The sequence below is a fragment of the Chaetodon auriga genome, chromosome 22 (assembly GCF_051107435.1).
Source record: "Chaetodon auriga isolate fChaAug3 chromosome 22, fChaAug3.hap1, whole genome shotgun sequence".
NCBI lineage: Eukaryota > Metazoa > Chordata > Actinopteri > Chaetodontiformes > Chaetodontidae > Chaetodon > Chaetodon auriga.
In genome coordinates this window covers 19,068,781-19,086,357 of record NC_135095.1, presented here as the reverse complement: position 1 = coordinate 19,086,357, position 17,577 = coordinate 19,068,781, and the positions used below count along the sequence as shown (strand labels likewise).

General features: G+C 48.5%; 1 protein-coding gene across 5 annotated transcripts; it reads left to right on the top strand.

Moving 5' to 3' along the window:
* Positions 1 to 59: 59 nt before the first annotated feature.
* On the top strand, positions 60 to 16,439 carry LOC143314901 (UPF0606 protein KIAA1549). 5 transcript variants are annotated; one of them, XM_076722222.1, is made up of 21 exons: positions 60 to 186; positions 2,617 to 2,831; positions 4,405 to 5,682; positions 5,776 to 5,858; positions 6,173 to 6,472; positions 6,698 to 6,884; positions 7,004 to 7,063; positions 7,350 to 7,501; positions 7,706 to 7,883; positions 8,494 to 8,678; positions 8,759 to 8,964; positions 9,522 to 9,649; positions 9,855 to 9,869; positions 10,171 to 10,361; positions 10,453 to 10,688; positions 10,913 to 11,048; positions 11,979 to 12,272; positions 12,365 to 12,417; positions 12,500 to 12,627; positions 12,887 to 13,041; positions 13,471 to 16,439. In XM_076722222.1, the coding sequence occupies exons 2-21, from the start codon at positions 2,678 to 2,680 to the stop codon at positions 13,693 to 13,695; spliced, it is 4,344 nt and encodes a 1,447-aa protein (XP_076578337.1). In that variant the 5' UTR covers positions 60 to 186; positions 2,617 to 2,677; the 3' UTR covers positions 13,696 to 16,439. The 5 variants fall into 5 exon arrangements, with proteins under 5 accessions (XP_076578337.1, XP_076578338.1, XP_076578333.1 ...); XM_076722223.1 differs by having other exon boundaries at positions 10,453 to 10,715; positions 11,979 to 12,173; XM_076722218.1 differs by having other exon boundaries at positions 10,453 to 10,715.
* The last annotated feature ends 1,138 nt before the right edge of the window (positions 16,440 to 17,577 follow it).

Here is a 17,577-nt window from a genome sequence, read left to right as displayed (position 1 = left end):
AGGAGGCTCGTTCATGCTTTCATTCCGGCGAAGACACGTGGTAGTGAAGAAGACTGCGGACGGAGAGGAGAGGAGGAAGGTCTGATCCTGCAGGGACTCTCCGCCTCCTCCTCACGCGCGCAGGGAGCGCGCCGCGCGGCTGCGGGAGAGGCGTGACGCGCCCGAACCGCATCTCCAGGATGGCAGGTAGGTCTCATCTGTGCTTGAGGATAAAACGCACCGTGTAACGTTAGCACGGCACGGCTCGGCTTCCTCTCAGTGAAGACCCTGTATTTTAATGATCCGTGTTAATGAGGCGCTGCGGCGGGCTGCTGCGGGTCTGCTCCGGTGCTCGGTGTCGGTTTTAGCGGCATGGAGGCTCCAGATGCGGCTCTCGACGCGCTCATAGCCGCCTCTCATAAAGGAGGGGTGACGATCCGAATCATGGTCGTTATGTTAAACAGGCGCCACACCGGACCGGACCGGACTGGACTAATTGGGGCACGGATGTTTTACAGCTTTAACCCGGGACGGTGACTGTGGAGCAGCCGTCCTGCTCGGTGTGTCCGTGGAGGAGAGAGAGAGGTGTGAGACAGGCCCGGGATGTTAGCGGGTTCTCTGTCCGGTAATGGGGTCAGTGTGAGAGGAGATGGAGCCGAGTCGAGCCGAGCCGAGCCAGGCAGGCAGGCAGGCAGGCAGGCAGGCAGAGGTGTGAGCGGCCTGGAAACGCCGCTGTTAGCGCAGCAGGGCCGGAATAAAGGTGGACGGGGCCGAGCGGAGCGTCCGGTGACATGACTGAAGAGGAGGGATGGAAACGTGAAATGAAGAATAGAAAATCCAGCTGAGGCGTTTCTGTGTGAGCCCACTTCAGTCCTGCTCCCTCTTCAACCTGCTGCACCTCCTCAGGACCTCCACCCTCCATCACTGATCAACAGTTTGGTCTGTAGAACATCAGACAGCTGCAGGAATGTTCCTCAGAGTCTGAGACCTGGTTTCCTGTGACGTGGATCAGCGCTGACCCTCTGATGTTTGGGCCTCTGGTCTTCATCTGGTTTTTAATTGATAAATGAATTTTTAAGATGAATCATTAATCATTGATTAGCTGAATGTTCTTTCTTGACCTTTGACACAGAAATCTGACCAAACCGTGTTGACTCAAGGTCCACGTACACACTTTTACCTCCCTGACAGCAGAGCAAACTGATGATGACCGTGAGAGGAGCTCGAGGTCGATGCTGAACCGCTGACAGATGAAGTCACTCCTCATGTTTGCTTTTAAAGAGTGAGGATGATGAGTCCTGCTCATTGAGACGGTAGGATAAAAAATGAAAGATTGGCGGTGACACGTCATCATTATGTTGACCAATAAACACGGTTCTGAAGACGCTGTGGACAGACGGACGAGGACGAGGCTCAGATGTCCTCTGCTGCTTCAGACTTCAACGTTTCTGCTGTGAAAACATTTCGCTTCAGTGTCATCGGTCGAAACGTGTCTGAAGGTTTGTTCAGGACCCATTTAAACGCTCTGATGCTCGGACGCGTCGTTCATCCTGTTTGGCTGAGTGAAGCCTGAAAAATGAATGAATGAATGAATGAATGAATTCGTCCACTCTTCGTCTGCTTCTGTTTCAGCCTCAGAGCCGAAACGTTTTCTGTTCATCTGCAGTTGCAGTTTGTGACGTCACGTTGGAGAAACTGGAACCTGTTTGAAAATGACTCGAACCATTAAAGACTCTCAGAAAACTGAGTTAGTAACTGTCGAAGTACATTTACTCAAGTCCTGCACTCACAGGTGCAGCGTGGAGGACGTACTGGCAGACATGGAACATAACACACTTTTCTTCAGCGTTTAATCACCTGAGAATAAGACTCGTGTTTCTGTAACCTCAGAATGAGTCTTTGTGTCTGCAGAGGAAGCAGCTCATCTTCACAGAGTCCACCATGTTTCTACCGGAGCCCAGAGAGGACAAACCAAACCCCGACTGTAGAGACGCTTTCAGGTTTCACGGCCTCCGTCCTGAGGGTGAGGCAGGGCCGCTCAGTCGGTGGCACTCTGCAGTCTCACCACTAGATGCCACTAAATCCTCCACACTGGACCTTTAAGTACAGTGTTGAGGTACTTGTACTTCACTCAAGTATTTCCATTTTCTGTTACTTTTTCTGCTACTACAACTAGATGGAACGACTCAGCAGTTCTTAAAGTCCTGAAACCAGCTCCTTGTTTAAAGTGATGAACACATGAAGGCATCAGTCATTACCAGAGGAGACGTTACTCTGAACGAGGCCGTTCTGCACCTTCAGTACTTTCACGTTTGGTACTTTAAGTATATTTTGATGCCGGTATGTTTGTACTACACTGTGGTATTACTACCTTTACTGAAGTAAATTACCAGAGTTATTCTTCCACCACTGGTTGAACCTTGAACCTGAAGGCATCAGTTCTACATCCACCATGTCCTCAGTGGTCCTGGTCCTGGTCTCAGTGGTTCCTCTTGTGTCTGTGGATTAAATGATATGAAACATGAGTCTGAAGTTGCTGTGAAATTAAACCTGTGATATGTCATGAACGCGTCTCCTTAAAGGCCCTGAAGGTTCAGAACCGCCGGCTGAGGTCTGACTGTGTCTCATGTGGTTCAGGTCCTCCTGACGGGCCCTCGGCTCTCTGTACCGGGATCAGACCGGCGGCCCTTTGAGGACGATGGACCCTGTGATCCCGCCGGGCTCTGGCCCCAGGACCGGGACCGGGATTGGGATGGACCCCAGAACTTCAGCGTGCGGACGCACACTCGGTGTGATCCTGATGGTGGCCGGCACACTGGTTTCCATGGTAACGTCAAGCTCACCTGCTGCAGGTAAATGTAGGATCCAGTGTTTTAGAAATTAGGATTTCTCCACCTGTGACGTTGAATCTGAGCAAGAGCTGAAACGAAGTTCAGTCCAGTTTGATTTTCTGTTTTTAGAAATGACCTCTGACCTCTGAACTCAGCTTCTTCTAACAGGAAGTTCCTTATATGGAGATGTGACGTGTGTCTGTGTTACTATTGGCTGTTGTGTCACAGAAGGAAGAAATCTTATTCTGAGTCTTCATTCATGTTGTCATCCTCCCACTGATGCTGAGTCAGTGTGTCCACACACACACACACACACACACACACACACACACTCACTCACACACACACACACACACACACTCACAAACACACACACACACACACACACACACACACACTCTCTCACACACACACACTCTCTCACACACACACACACACACACACGCACACAAACACACACTCTCACACACACACGCACACACACACACACTCTCACACACACACACACACACACACACACTCACACACACACACACACATAGACACACACACCTTTCCATCACGCACTGAAAGAGTCACATGACCTGCGGATGTCAGACTGAGGAGGATTAAAGTGATGGACTGATACCTCCAGTGTTCATGTTCACTGCAGACGTGAACGAGGTGACGTCGACCTCGCTCTCATAATGAAGTGGACCTGAACAGAGCTGGACGCTTTGAATCAAACTTTATTAGTACTTTACTCCGATGACAGAACACAGTCTCTCACAGTCAGTCTGAAGCTCGCAGTATGTTCAGGTGAGTCAGGTGGACGAGGATGATGCTGTTCAGCGTGAGAGTCTTCTCCAGCTGATCATTGAACTGTTTCCATCAGAACCGACGTTTGAAGCATTTTCACTCAATAATTAATCCGTTCATTAATCATGTGATCATTAATCTATTTTTTAATCTATTTACCAGCAAGTCTCATTTCCTACATTAGGAATACAAACAGCAGCAGAGGCTGATTCTAGAGTCTGTCTGTCTGTCTCTGTCTCCGTCTCTGTCTCCGTCTCTGTCTGTCTGTGTGTCTGTCTGTCTGTCTCTCTCTCTGTCTGTCTCTCTCTCTGTCTGTCTCTCTGTGTATTTGAAGACGTCCTCTCCTGAATACCAATGACTCGTCTCCGCTCAGCACGTGATGCTGCCGCAAAGTACGGCATCACCACGGCAACCAGGCACCAGATGAGAGACTCAGTCAAGGCAGTGTGTGTGTGTGTGTGTGTGTGTGTGTGTGTGTGTGTGTGTGTGTGTGTGTGTAATGACACAAAGACAAATAGGTTGAAAAAGACTGGAAAAAGAAAAGGAGGCAGGAGGGAAAACATTTCCTTTCAACTATGCGCGCTAAATATGGACCCACACAGAAACTGGTTAGCTTAGCTTAGCATAAAGACTGGAAACGGGGAAACAGCTAGCTTGGCTCTGTCCTCAGGTTTGGTCTGAGTCCTCAGGTTTGGTCTGAGTCCTCAGGCTTGGTCTGGGTCCTCAGGTTTGGTCTGAGTCCTCAGGTTTGTTGAAGGTGAAGCTGAGAACTATAATCATTCTCTTTGTCACACAGGTGTGCTGGACTTCAACAGGACAGTGGAGTCTCTGTCACATCCATCATCACCATCATCATCCTCTTCTTCCTCCTCCCCTCTTAGACCCCCTGCCCTCAGCCTGCCTTCAGACTATGGTTACCATGGTAACAGCGGTGGCGCAGGCTCAGCAGAGGACTCAGACTCTGGTGCTCAGGGGATCCACCTCCTGCTGAGACCTCCAGACCTCCTGTCCCCCAGCCTCCCTCCACCTCTCCCCCCACACACCCAGCCCACCCTTACCCCTCCACCCCCCTGGGAGCAGGGTCCCTCCCTGGAGGAGGCCTGGGGGTCTGGAGACTACCTGGAGACTCTGTCCTTCATGGTGCCTGATGGCGAGGAGCTGGCCCTGTCCACCCCACTGCCTAACCACCCCTATGACGAGGACAATGGAGGTGACTGGGTCTCCTATGACACTGCCTTCCCGGCCCGTCCCATCCTTCCCCTGTCCTCCCGCTTACCCCTCTCACCTTCCTCCTCCACCCCCAGCATCCCCCTTCACACTCGCCCCACCCATCCAGATGTCTTCCCTGCTTGGGACGAGGACTACGACATGGAGGACATGATGCCTCTGGAGCCGACAGAGCTGCTGCTGCCGGACATGAACAGTCTGGAGTACTACACCAACCTGCTGGCCCGGGAGAGGGAGAGAGAGAGAGAGAGAGAGAGAGACCAGGACCAGGTCAACCGGACGGTCCCCAAACCCCCCATCACTGCCACAACAACACAAACCCACCATTCTCCTCCATCTCCATCCCCGAGCTCCAGTCCTCCTCCAGGACGGGAGCCCAAGCGTCCTCCAGTGGGACCCACTCCTCCCCTCACCCTCTCACCTACTCTCAAAGGTGAGGAAAAGTCAACCACCATCAAAACCCCTTCCATCCCTTCTCCTCCTGCTCCAAAACCCAAAGACCATCCCTCAGTCCCAGGTAGACACCCTCTTCGCCCCCCTTCCAACACCACTAGTCGGGTGCCTCCCCCTCCCCCCCTTGGACCACCCACCCGCCCTGACAGACCAGAAAAGCCACCAGTAGTCATAGAGAAGCCAGCAAAACCACCACCCACCAGGGCCACCACAAGGACCACCACCAAAGTGACGACCACGACCACGACCACTGCCATCACCACGACCACCCAGATCACCGCCATCAGCCTGACCAGAGCCCCGCCAGTCACTACGCCCAGGGTCGCCCAGACCCCGCCCACCAGACAGTACCTATGTAACGTCACCAAGCCAGAGATGTACCTGGTGAGAGTAGGTAAGACCACCGAGGGTCATGTGACAGGAACAGCAGGTACTACTGAGTCACAAGAAGTCAGTCAGCTGATCTGTGTCTGTTTCTGTTCTGCAGTCAGTTCCAAAGGTTCATCAGCGGGTTTCACTCAGGTCAGAGATCTTCTGAAGAGAGAGTTCAACCGCTCAGTGGAGCTCCAGGTACGAACCCCACCTCCTCCCTCACAAACACTACCTTGCTCCACCATAAACATCATCTCTTCCAGGGCTAATATCACCTTCTTCACGACAAGCATCACCTACGCTTCCACAAACACCACTTCATTCAGGACCAACATCACCTCCTCCACTTAAATTTTAGCATAATCAAACTTGCTTTAGTTTGAGGATCATTATCAATGAACTGTTCTCACCTGTTGTACTGAGCCTGAGTGAACCTTGACACACACCTTGACCTCACTTTGATGAAATCAGATGATTGACAGCTTTCTGTCACCTCTCCTCTTCCTTATCAGTTCCTGAGAACTCCGTCCAGTTTTGCCTTCCGAGTCGTGTCAGGACCATTGATCTTCACCGCCATATCTGTCATCAACGCCCTTCGCCAACCACCACGCAGCTCTGGCCCCATCCCCACCGTGTCACCACTCTACACCATACCTGACCTCAGGTACCAGATCCACTCTGTGCTGCAGTTTGTCCCCACCCACATCGACGTCAGAGTCTGTAACTTCAGCGAACGGATCGAGAGAGGACTGATCATGGCGTATGCCGAAACTCGGAGACGCTCCCATGAAGCAGGAAACATTACTGTACAGGTGAGTCAGTGACCTGTTTATGGTTTGATAATGTGATAAATGAACTTGCAACTAATGAGTATTAAGTTAGTGGATCTGAACGTCTAAAGACTTTACGAACTTTATTCAGTTCAAATGTCATAAATGCTGAAAGAGATCCCGTTTCCTTGTTTCAAACAATCATGTAGCTCCAACATGAATGAGTCAGTGTGAAATTCAGCCACAGTGCACCTGCTTTGTCTCCAGCTGCTGAACATCACCATGGCCGCGACCCGGCTGGCACCAGAGCAGAAGGTTTCCGTTGACATCACCTTTGCAGCACGTGATGGGCGGGACTACCTGCCAGGGTCAGAGGTCAGCGAGCACCTGAGAAAGCTCAGCCTGGTCGAGTTCAGCTTCTACATCGGATTTCCTGCCCTGCAGATCGCAGAACGTACGAAGCACACACACACACACACACACACACACACACTGAGTGTCACTGTGTGTTAAATGTTTGTTAAACATATATTAATGAGTGAACGTGTGTTAAATGTGCGTTTGTGTTCACAGCTTTCCATTACCCTGAACTCAACACGTCTCACCATCTGCGCTCCACCTGGGTCCGAACAGGTGAGAACACCTCTCTGCTTTGTTTGGGTTTTTTTAGCCAATCCGCTTCGATCCTTAGTATGAAAGCACACGAGCAGTTTGACCTCGGTTTGTGTGGCGATAGGCTGGTGGTGGTGTGTTTTGGTGGATCGTGGAACTTGTTGATTTCACTGGCTTCCATTGCGTTGGGATGGAAGCAGAAACCTGCGATGGACGTCTTGAGTATTTTGAAAAGACGTTTCTGGAGAGGATACTGCTGAGCAGAGCTTGTGTGAGGCTCCATGTGTTTGTGTCTGTTTTGCATCAGTCCTGTTGGGAGTTCAGGAGCAGTTGGTGGCCGAGAGAAGTTTTAAAGCTCGTCTGGAGAGACGTCTGGCTCTGCTGCTGGAGGAAGGACTGCAGGCATCCAGCAGGAGGCGCTGGAGGAGAGCTACAGCTGTGGGCAACAACAGTCTGCAGGTATATGCGCAGTGCAGCTATACACAGCTCGTACAGATATAAACACATCAAAGGTGTTCCACATCATCAGCACACCTGTATCAACACACCTGTTCAGTGTTAGAGCAACATGAAGCAGAGCATCTCTGAACTTCACAGCCTGCTTTTCTTTTGGTCTGTTTCATTTGCTAAATTCATTCTAAATTTGACCCTGTTGTGTCTCAGGTGGTACGGGTGGCGAGGCTGTCGGGGGCGGAGCGTCCCCTGGAGGTCTTTTATTTCGTGGAGGGTCCGGGCGGTGAGCGTATACCAGCCGAGGCAACAGCGGCCACTCTGAACCGTCTGGACCTCCAGAGAGCCGCCATCGTCCTCGGACACCGAGTCCAGAGGCCGCTCGCCCAACGTGAGTCAAGACCTGCAGCTACTCAGAATGTGATAGATGAAATATGTGCACAAAAACTGTTCAGAACTTTGTGAACCTGATTGACAAACACAGATGTAACACTCGATGGTATCATGCTGGTTTTATATTGAGCTGCTCCGTCCAAACTGGGATGGATGCCGTCCCTCCTAATCAGACCAGGTCTTCCCCTTCCGTCCACCACCTGGACAGCCAGCGAGTGACGGATGATTCACTCTATGCACTCTAAGCATCACCTCGTAGCACCTTTGTGCAATTGGACCTGAAATTAGCGTTAGGGCGCCGACTCTTACTGCGTCTGACAAATGACTCGTTGTAAATTGTAACACATGGTCCTTCAGTCCCTCAGGAGTGTCTCTCACCTCTCACCTCTCCCTCACCTGTATCCCACCTGTCTCTCACTTGTGTTTTACCTGCACCTCACCTGTCTCTCACCTGTCTCTCACCTGTATACCACCTGTCTCTCACTTGTCCCTTGCTTGTATCCTATCTGTTCCTCACCTGTATCCCACCTGTCTCTTACTTGTCTCTCACCTGTTTCACCTGTCTCTGTCTCTTACCTATCTCTCACCTGTCTCTCACCTGCCCACAGCTGTGGAGACTCTATCTGTCCCTCCGGCGGAGACTCAGAGCAGTAGTATCTGGCTGATCGTCGGCGTGGTCGTCCCAGTCCTGCTGGCCGTCTTCATCATCATCATCCTCTACTGGAAGCTGTGCGGCTCAGAGAAGCTCGAGTTCCAGCCGGACGCCATTAACACCATCCAGCAGAGGCAGAAGGTCAGAGGTCAACAGGAAGTGTTAACTCTTTCCTGTCATATACATTCGCACTAACAGCTGATCCGTGTGTCGTCGCCCAGCTTCAGGCTCCCAGCGTCAAAGGCTTCGACTTTGCGAAACTCCACCTCGGTCAGCACAGCAAAGACGACATCATGGTGATCCAGGAGCCCGGCCCACTGCCCGCCCCTGTTAAAGAGGCCACACCCTCTGACGGCGGAGACCTGAACACCCCCAAATCTAAAGGATCGTCCACCAAGGTGGCCCGGTCCGGCCGCCGCAGGGGCAGGTCAGGCACACTCATCTGGACTTCTGTAAAAATATCCTTTCAAAACACGTTCAAGACCATCATCACTGTACAAAAATGTTTCAAATTTATTTTCCAAAACTGTTGTGACTCTGCAAAAATGTCCAGAAATGTCCTCACTTTCTAAAAACATTCTGAAATGTCTTCATTTAGTCATTTATTTTCCAAAAATGTTGCTACTTATTTGGCCTTAAACTGTGATCAGTCCTCATAAAAATAGACACATTCACTTGTTTTTATAGTTCGTTGTAGTTTTATGTAGTTTTCAGTCTGTAGTTTTTGTTTGGTTTGATTTGGTGTAATTAAATGATGTCACCTGGACTCACATCTTTACTGTCACACCCTCAGAAAAAAAACAAGAAGACACAGTCAGAAACTGGCTTCTCGAGGTGTAAATCTAAAACATTCTTCACTAAATAAGAATCAAACTTGTTTTTGGAGAGAAATGAAATATTGGTCATCAGAGGAAAGAAAGAGGCTGAACAGAGAAACAGTGAAATACTCAGACATGAACAAAAGTGAATCTTCTGTCTCGTCAGGCTCAGCCCGTCAGACGGCGACTCACTGGGAAGCGACCAATCGAGCGGCAGAGAGTCAGCAGAAGAAACTACTCGACCTGTGGCCACGCCCAGTGAGGGGAAGCAGCACAGGAAGACGCCCAAAAATGGTCAGAGACACCATGACATCATAACCCGAGCTGTTCAGTGTGTGCGTGTGTGTGAGGCTCACTGAAGATGCAGATTTACTGTCTGAGCAGGAAACAGCTGATTGAAGAGAGGAAGAGGAGGGTGGGGGGATGAAGGGAAACTAAACTGTTCTTCTGTCTTTAACAAACGTCGTCTGTCTTTTCTTTCGATGCTTCTGGACTGAAGGGAAGAGTAAGATGGGTACGTCTGCACCTTCATTCAGTTCCATGGGTCAAACCTGCTCCCCTGCTTGCAGGTCTAATTTCACTTTTGTTTCTAAGTCAAACCACTTTTGTTTAGATTATATCAGAAATCACAAAATTTGGAGGGCGTTCAACGTCAGGGTTCCACAAACAGACCTTCTCCTCCGTGAAGAAGAAACGTTGTTTCTTCTGTCTAACTAACTTTTCAGCTAAGAAACAGATGTTTTCCGACGCAGTTGTTCATCTTTTGTCCAGTTTCCTCTCTGACCTCTGACCTCATCCTCCATTTGTTCCATCAGGCAGCGGTCCGGACGAGCTTCTCTCCTCGTCCTCCATCTTTGACCACGTTGACCGTCTGTCTCGCGGCTCGTCCGATGGAACGCGCCGCCAGGCTAACAAGGTGCAGCTAATCGCCATGCAACCGCGCCCGAGCCCACCGCACGCCCAGTCCCATCCGAGCCCCACCCTCACCGAGAAGGTCAACACAGAGGTGAGACCATCACACCTCACCGCTCGTCATGACAACATTTGAACCTTGTCCGACATCATCGATCCTCCTGTACTCGTCTGTGCTCCTGCAGGTGGCGCTGAGGCACAAGTCGGAGATCGAGCATCACCGGAACAAACTTCGACAGCGTGCCAAGAGGCGGGGCCAGTGTGAGTTCCCCTCCATGGATGACATCATGGACGCATTCGGAGACGGACCGGTGCAGGGCGAGGTCGCGCAGCGTCTCTATAGCTCCGCCCATGACCACATGGACTGCATACTTCAAACCGATGCCCCCTCGCCCCCCACCCCCACTGACTCCAGGAGGAGGTCAGACTTCACCTGTAACTGCAACATGTAACTGCACAATAAACTTAACTCACATTGTTTAGTTGTGTTATTTATTCTATCAGTTCATTAACTGTAAAACGATAAAATGTAGCGCTGTGAGCCTGAACTCTGTAGGAAGATTCATGTCCAAGAAGACTCTGCAAGACCAGATTGACCATTAAACATAACTTTTAATGGGAATGTCTGTGTGTTTGTCCATCCAGAGGGAGGCGCTCTCCTCGGGGTCGGCGGGCTCAGCCAGGACCTGGAAGTCTTCCTGATACAGACAGAGATCGGCTGCTCACCGACCACAGCGCCACCTACAGGAAATACCCAGGACTCAACAACGTGGCCTACATGGTGAGCCAAACAACAGTTTATTCAGTGTCAGTGTCCTTAAGCAGTTAGCAGTACACCTCTGTCCTGCTGGCGCTACTCTGGATCTACAGGAAGCATTCGATACCGTGGATCAGAGAATTTTACAGAAGAGGTTCAATGCTTTTTCACTGATTAGGCTGGCAGTGAAGTGGACTCAGTCTTATTGATCAAATCACACTTCAGTGGTCGTTGAAGAGATCCTCTAAGAGAGAGAGACAGTGCTAACAAGAACTCAGGACTTCACCAAACTGTCAGAAGTTCGGCCACATCAGCAGATTCAAGATGCTTGTTGGTAAAACTTTGTGGTTGTATGTGTGGAGTCCGATATTCTGTTGGGAAAAATGAAAGAGCCAAGGCACCATTAAGTCCAGTCTGATGGAGTGGAGCTGAGGGTAACAAGGTGTCTGAGATGTCTTAGAAAGGCCGTCGTACAAAGAATATCCTCTTGATTTAGGTAACAACATGAACTTTCCTCTGGTGCCACCCTCTGTATAAGGGTAAATGTTTTTACTCCATTAGTGGTAAGGAGCTAAAAACAGTGACATGATTTCTCCATCTTTATTCAGCAGTTTAGCATTTTTGTGTGTGATGAACATTGTAGCCAAAAGGGGGCACTAATGAGGTTGTAGAGGTTTAGTCTGTTTGTGAAGCAGGCCTAGATTTAATATTAACAGTCCATTTTTTAGACATGTAAAGGAAGTTTAAATCAATGTAAGTGGTCTGGCAGTCATCAAAAGCGGTAGAGGACGGGTCTGAGGTAGCTGCAGTGGATATAATAGATTATCATCAGCATAAGAGTGGATGCAGTGCTGAGATGGAAAATAAAAATGTAAATGTAAATAACATCTTTTACAGTAGCCATGTTAGATCAGGACAATCTACTTTGTATTCTCTTTTTCCTCTCTCATATAGTCGGACCCTGACCTGCCTCCAGACCAGGGAAGCCCCTCCCCTACTGACGAGGTGTTTGACCCCGCCCCAGCCCCACCACCCTACATGCCCCCCCAACCCTCCATCGAGGAGGCGCGGCAGCAGATGCACTCCCTCCTGGATGATGCCTTTGCCCTGGTGTCGCCGTCCTCACAGGGCAGCGCCGGGGTGAGCGGGGTAAGCCCTGCCCTGCCCAGCCCCTCCCCCCAGCCCCGCCCCCCAGGCAGGCAGTGGGGCTCTTACCCAGCAGCCCCATCTCACAGCCCCTTTTCTGCAGTGAGTTTGTCGTCCTGCAGCTGAGGCCATTTTCCTTCTGTCAAGACTCCGTCTTCAGTGTTGATTTCCTTTTTCTCTCCCTCTCTCTGTAGAGATACGCAGAGCTGGGAATGTCTCCCACGTCTGTACAGGGCCTGTTGCAGAGGTCAGTATCAGTACACTTAAACCAGGTCCAGGTCTGTACACTGAACCATAATCAGTACTGATGCTCTGCATGTTTTACCTAGGCAGGGCCTGAGCTCGGGAGGGTACGTTCCTACTGGAGACCAGCTGCCAGAGTCAGTTTACTCCAGCAGAGGCCAGTACGAGGACCCGCCTTCCTCATCCAGACCACGACCTGTAGGGGGCAGCACAGGTACAGTCAGTTGGATGTACTGATCACATGCATTGCTGATTAAGACTCGATCCTACATGAAAGGCATTTTAGTAATCACTATATTTGTAGGTTTTGCTGTGCTTGTTTACAGGTTCACTGCTGTCATGATAGAGTAATGAATCACTCCTTCTAAGCCTGTCCCCGCCTCCTACAAACATCTGAAACTCTATCGCACATTTTCCTCCAGATGGGGCCTTAAATTAAATTTGTTGTGTCTGTTACATTTGTTGACCTGCAGGTGCACAGCTCCACCACTTGACCCAGGTGGGTTTGTCAAGTCAGATTGGTGCGTACCCTGGGGTGGGTCGCAGCATGTCAGGTCCCACTGGCTCCAGCTGGAACCAGCAGCACTCAGACCAGGACTTGTCCAGACCAGGAGCCAGCAGAGAAAGCGTGAGTTCAATATGGGGAGCAGCAAAATCAAACTGTACTGGGCCAAACTGAGTGGTTCCGTCATTCTGTACTTATCAGCGTAGTAACACAAGCTGGGTCACAGGACAAAGCCGTGGTGACTAGTCCGAACAGTTAAGACAAGTCAAGGCCAGCTCTGCCCTCGAGACCCTGGTTACCCTCAGGCTGCAAATCAGACAGAAAGTTGATTTTCTTCAGTCTAAATCAAAGTTGAAAAGTTAACAGTGATGTTTGTGTTCTGTTCCTATAGTTTCTTTCATATTGTTAAGTGCCCCAAGGCTAGCAGCTTTTACACAATGACAAACAACCACTGACATCAGTTTCTTTGCACTTTCTTTCAGTGTCTTTTGTCTGGTTTTATTTTCTGGTCGTGGCCTTACCCTCTTCTTAATCTCTCCCTTCTCCCCACAGGTGCTGTCGTTTCCTGAGTTCTCCTCTTCCTCTGTTTTCCAGATGCCCAGCTCCTCATTGCGGGATCCGTCGGCTCCACCTCTCCTTCTAACTTCACCCACCCCAGAGTACCCGCCAGAGGACGCCTCGCCCTCTGCTCACACTTCTGCATCCCTAATAAAGGCTATCAGGGAGGAGCTACGACGTCTGGCCCAGAAACAGGCTGCAGTGACGAGCTACCCTTAGCCTGGTTTGTATCAGGACTCAACTGGTGTCAACCGTTATTGTTTTAAACTACTCAGAGCCAGTAAGAACTGGATTAAAACCATAAAACTGACTGATCTACACTCTGGACTTTCTTGAGCTAATCTACATCTGTGCCGTTTGATCCTAAATAACTCTGGACCACGATTTGCGTCTGAAAAAAAAACTGACAGTGTCTCCTGACTGAAAGACCTCCGGTACTTTACAGGGTCCCGTCTGTCTGTTTATCATCCTTCAGCTCATTGTTTGTTGGATGGGAGTTTGACTCCTTTCAACTGAAGTGCTTCCTGGAGTGGATCACTCAATTATCAACTTTCCAGAACTTCTGGAGTGACAATTAATTCCTGATATTCTGGACCGGATCGTCCCTACCTGACCACCTGAAATGGATCCTCCCTCCTATCATCTAGAGTGAAACTTCCCTCCTGACTTTATTGAGTGGGATAGTCCCTCCAGACATTCTAGAGTTTATGGTCCCTACAGATCCTCTTGGCCAGATCATCCCTTTTTACCTTCCAGGGGTGGATGGTCCCTCCTGATCTTCTGGACAGGATTGTCCTTCCTGAGCCTCTGGAGTGGATGGTCCCTGTTGACCTTCTGGGACATGTCATCCCTCCTGGAATGGATCACCTCTCTTTAACCATCCAGAGTGGATAACATAAATGAGATAAGCTGAGACTTTATTGATCCCACACCGGGGAAATTAAGTCATTACAGCCAGAAAGTATTAAAAAAACAAAAACAGTGGCACAGAAGGATGATTCTTCCTGTAATTCTGGAGTGAATGGTTCCTCCCAGAAGAGCCCCCCTGGGGCATTTCACTCCTCCTGGAGTTCTGGAGCACATTTTGAAGCAAATTTTCCATTATTATTCCATTCCAGGTGGATCATCCTTCCAGACCTTCTAGAGTTGATTGTCTCTCCTGAAGTTCTGAAGTGGATTGTCCCTCTGGACCTTCTGTGGTGCTAACCGTCAGCCTCATACCATCTCCTCATTGACCACTTATTGCCTTCCACACTCCCATCAGCCACAGGGATCTGATCTCTGTTCATAAACCATATCAATGAGGTCTTTGCACTGTCAACCGCTGGAGGTGGCGTACAGTTCCTATGGCAAGGGGACGCAAAACAGGAAAAAGTATATATATAAATATCTATAAGAATTAATATAAATACCTGTAAAGAGATAGAATCCCAATGAGCACAATATTAATGTAAGAGTTATTATTGGAGTATTGAGATGTTACTTATTTTTTATTGCTTATATATGAAAGTACACTTTAAATCCTTTATTTTGATCAAAAAAAGACCAAACTACTGTTCTATGGCTGTATTCCTCTTGTGTTTGAGCTCGCTGTAGATTTTGAGCCGACGCTTGTTTCTCCGTGGAGACGTTGCTTATCGTAGCTGCTCGCTCGTGTGTTCATGTATCGGTGGCAATGAAAAAAAAAAAAAAACGCTAATGCATCACTTTGATGTGAAGTTTTCTCATCACTGATTTGTGGCATCCATCAGTTTGTGGGCAGAACACTTTAGACAAGATTATCATGTGACAGGTGCGTAAAAAGTGATTCTGTACAGGGGCAGAGATGGGAAACCAGTCATTCATCACAACCAGTAACTAACGCTAAGGCTAAAAGTAGATACATCAGTTCCCCCTGGAGGCTGTAATGTTCACTGCACACAACTAAACAGATTCTTACCAGTAGTTGACTGTCATCAGTGTTGCAGGAAGGAGATAACCTTCAAACTACTTTGCATCTGCCAAAGGGTGAGGAAGAAAAACAAAAAAGGAACCAGAAAAGAACCTTGAGCGACAACAAAACACTGAGTTGCAGATGAGAAATCTGAGCTGTTAGCATTAGCTGCCTCATTAGCAATCAGTGAGGCTGTTTGTTCATTATGCAGCAGGAAACTAAACTTAGATGAAAATGGAGACGTCTCTATTCTTATCATTCCTAGAAGCGTTGAGACAAATTGTTTGTCCTGGTGGAAAGTTCAAGTTGTTAGCTAAATTAAAGGGTTTGTTCTTTGTACGGTGGCCTTTTTAGGACATCCCAGCCTCAGTTTGTCAGCCTTAGTTCTACACTGTCAGACTGAGCTCAACTGTGTCTTTATCCATTTACAGTTTGACAGTGGATCTTTTGTCTCCTTTGTCTGTTTCCTTCAGTACATGAAGGTAAAAATAGAAATTGAATATTTGCCTTGAAGAGTCCAGTTTAGGAAGCTGGAGGATTGTCCTCACCAGGCGTTCGTAATAATCTCTGAGGCTGAATCCACATGTCCACAGATGACTTGTGTGATTCAGCTTTTATCTTCATGCACTGGTTGTCCAGCTGAACGACTGGTTCCCCCTCCGCTGGTTGGCTGTTTTCTCTGTAGTGTTGTGAAGAAGTCGGTTGCTAGTAAAAATTGGTTCCACGGTGTACGAGAGGGTTTGTTCGTCTCTGCTCTTCTTCAGCATGTTCGACTCAGTTTGAGGCTTTAGCTACTCGTGATGTTCCAGTTAATGTTTAGCATGCCGCTAAAAGATGTTCTAAACAAAGTTTAAATAAGAGATGTTTCACATCAAGTCAAGAGTGAGCAAAGAGTGCCATGAAAGCATCATTCATCCAAAAACAGTAGAAAAAAAGACGTCGTATGAAACATGCTTTTTTGTTTTGCATTTCCAAAAGATATTTTTAAATCTAAATAAAGATGGTTACAGTAAACAGCGTATAAATGAAAGTGGATATGGTGTTTAATCGAAAACAATATATAGAAAATATTTTATCTGTGGTCGCTCTGCTGAACGCACTCAAACATCTGCCCGGCAACAGTGCCAACGCATCATTCATGGACCAGAAACCAACTGCAGAACTCTTCTCCGGAGGGAGATTGTCTGATTGGACCTAGCACCTGTCAGTCAAGGTGTAGGACTTGGCCACACCTACAGAGTCACGTGGTGCTAATTCAACAACTCAAGGTGTGTCTGGAAGTCATCAGATCACACACGAAAAACAATTGAAACCCTGCAGGTGTCGTGATTGAAAGAAGTTCATCTTCTTCGATCAAACTCTGGTTTCAAGATGCTGCTCTGCAGGTTTCACAAACTTCTGAATGTTTCCTTCAATGTTTTCTATACTTTAACAGTTTATGTGTTTTTTAGATCTGTGATCCTCAGTGAGAATCCAGCAGATGACCAGTCGCACTGTGGATGTTTACTCATGACAAAACCACTGATTCACACTGGAACCAGTCTGAGACTCACTGGGTTCATGCAGTCCTGAAGGGTTAAACTCTAGATATTAACTCGCACAGTCATGCCTGTAAAAAGCAAAGCTATTCATGAAACGTCAAAAAAGACACTGAAGGTTGTTTTGGGCTGTTTGCATCGGATGACAGAATGAACATATGAACACATTATGAACAGACCAATCAGAGCTTAAAGCTGCTCAGTCTGAGGCGCCGCTGTGGTTCAGTCACGATCGTCGGTCTCTTACGCTTCAAAGTCTGGTGATATTTGGAGGGAAATGGTTTTAGTTTACATAAATGGATTATTTTTGGATTTCAAATGTACACAACACATTTGGTGTAATCTGTATCTTCATATCTGATGTGGGTCAGCTGACCGAGCGCGAGCACTCTTTATTAACTTGCAATTTGTATTTGGAAGTTAAAACGGCTGAAAAACTCGGCTCTTATTAATCAGCCGTGTGTTTTTGTCTTTTCACATTTTGACTTTGAGAGTTTGAGTCTTTAGTTTTGTCATGAATGAACTTCCGTACCGGTTGCGTTCTGGGTCGAGCCACATTCCTGTTGTTCCTCTTTGTGCTCTGTTCAAACACGCAGCTTCACTGAGTTCAAACCCAGACCAGGTGAATTC

What these genes read in the sequence shown, in the direction of transcription:
- LOC143314901 (XM_076722218.1), top strand. Translation starts at nt 2,678, where the DNA reads ATGGACCCTGTGATCCCGCCGGGCTCTGGCCCCAGGACCGGGACCGGG. An exon ending in CTCCACCTGGGTCCGAACAG is followed by an intron (nt 7,064 to 7,349) that starts GTGAGAACACCT and finishes GTTTTGCATCAG; the next exon opens with TCCTGTTGGGAGTTCAGGAG. An exon ending in TCAACAACGTGGCCTACATG is followed by an intron (nt 11,049 to 11,978) that starts GTGAGCCAAACA and finishes TCTCTCATATAG; the next exon opens with TCGGACCCTGACCTGCCTCC.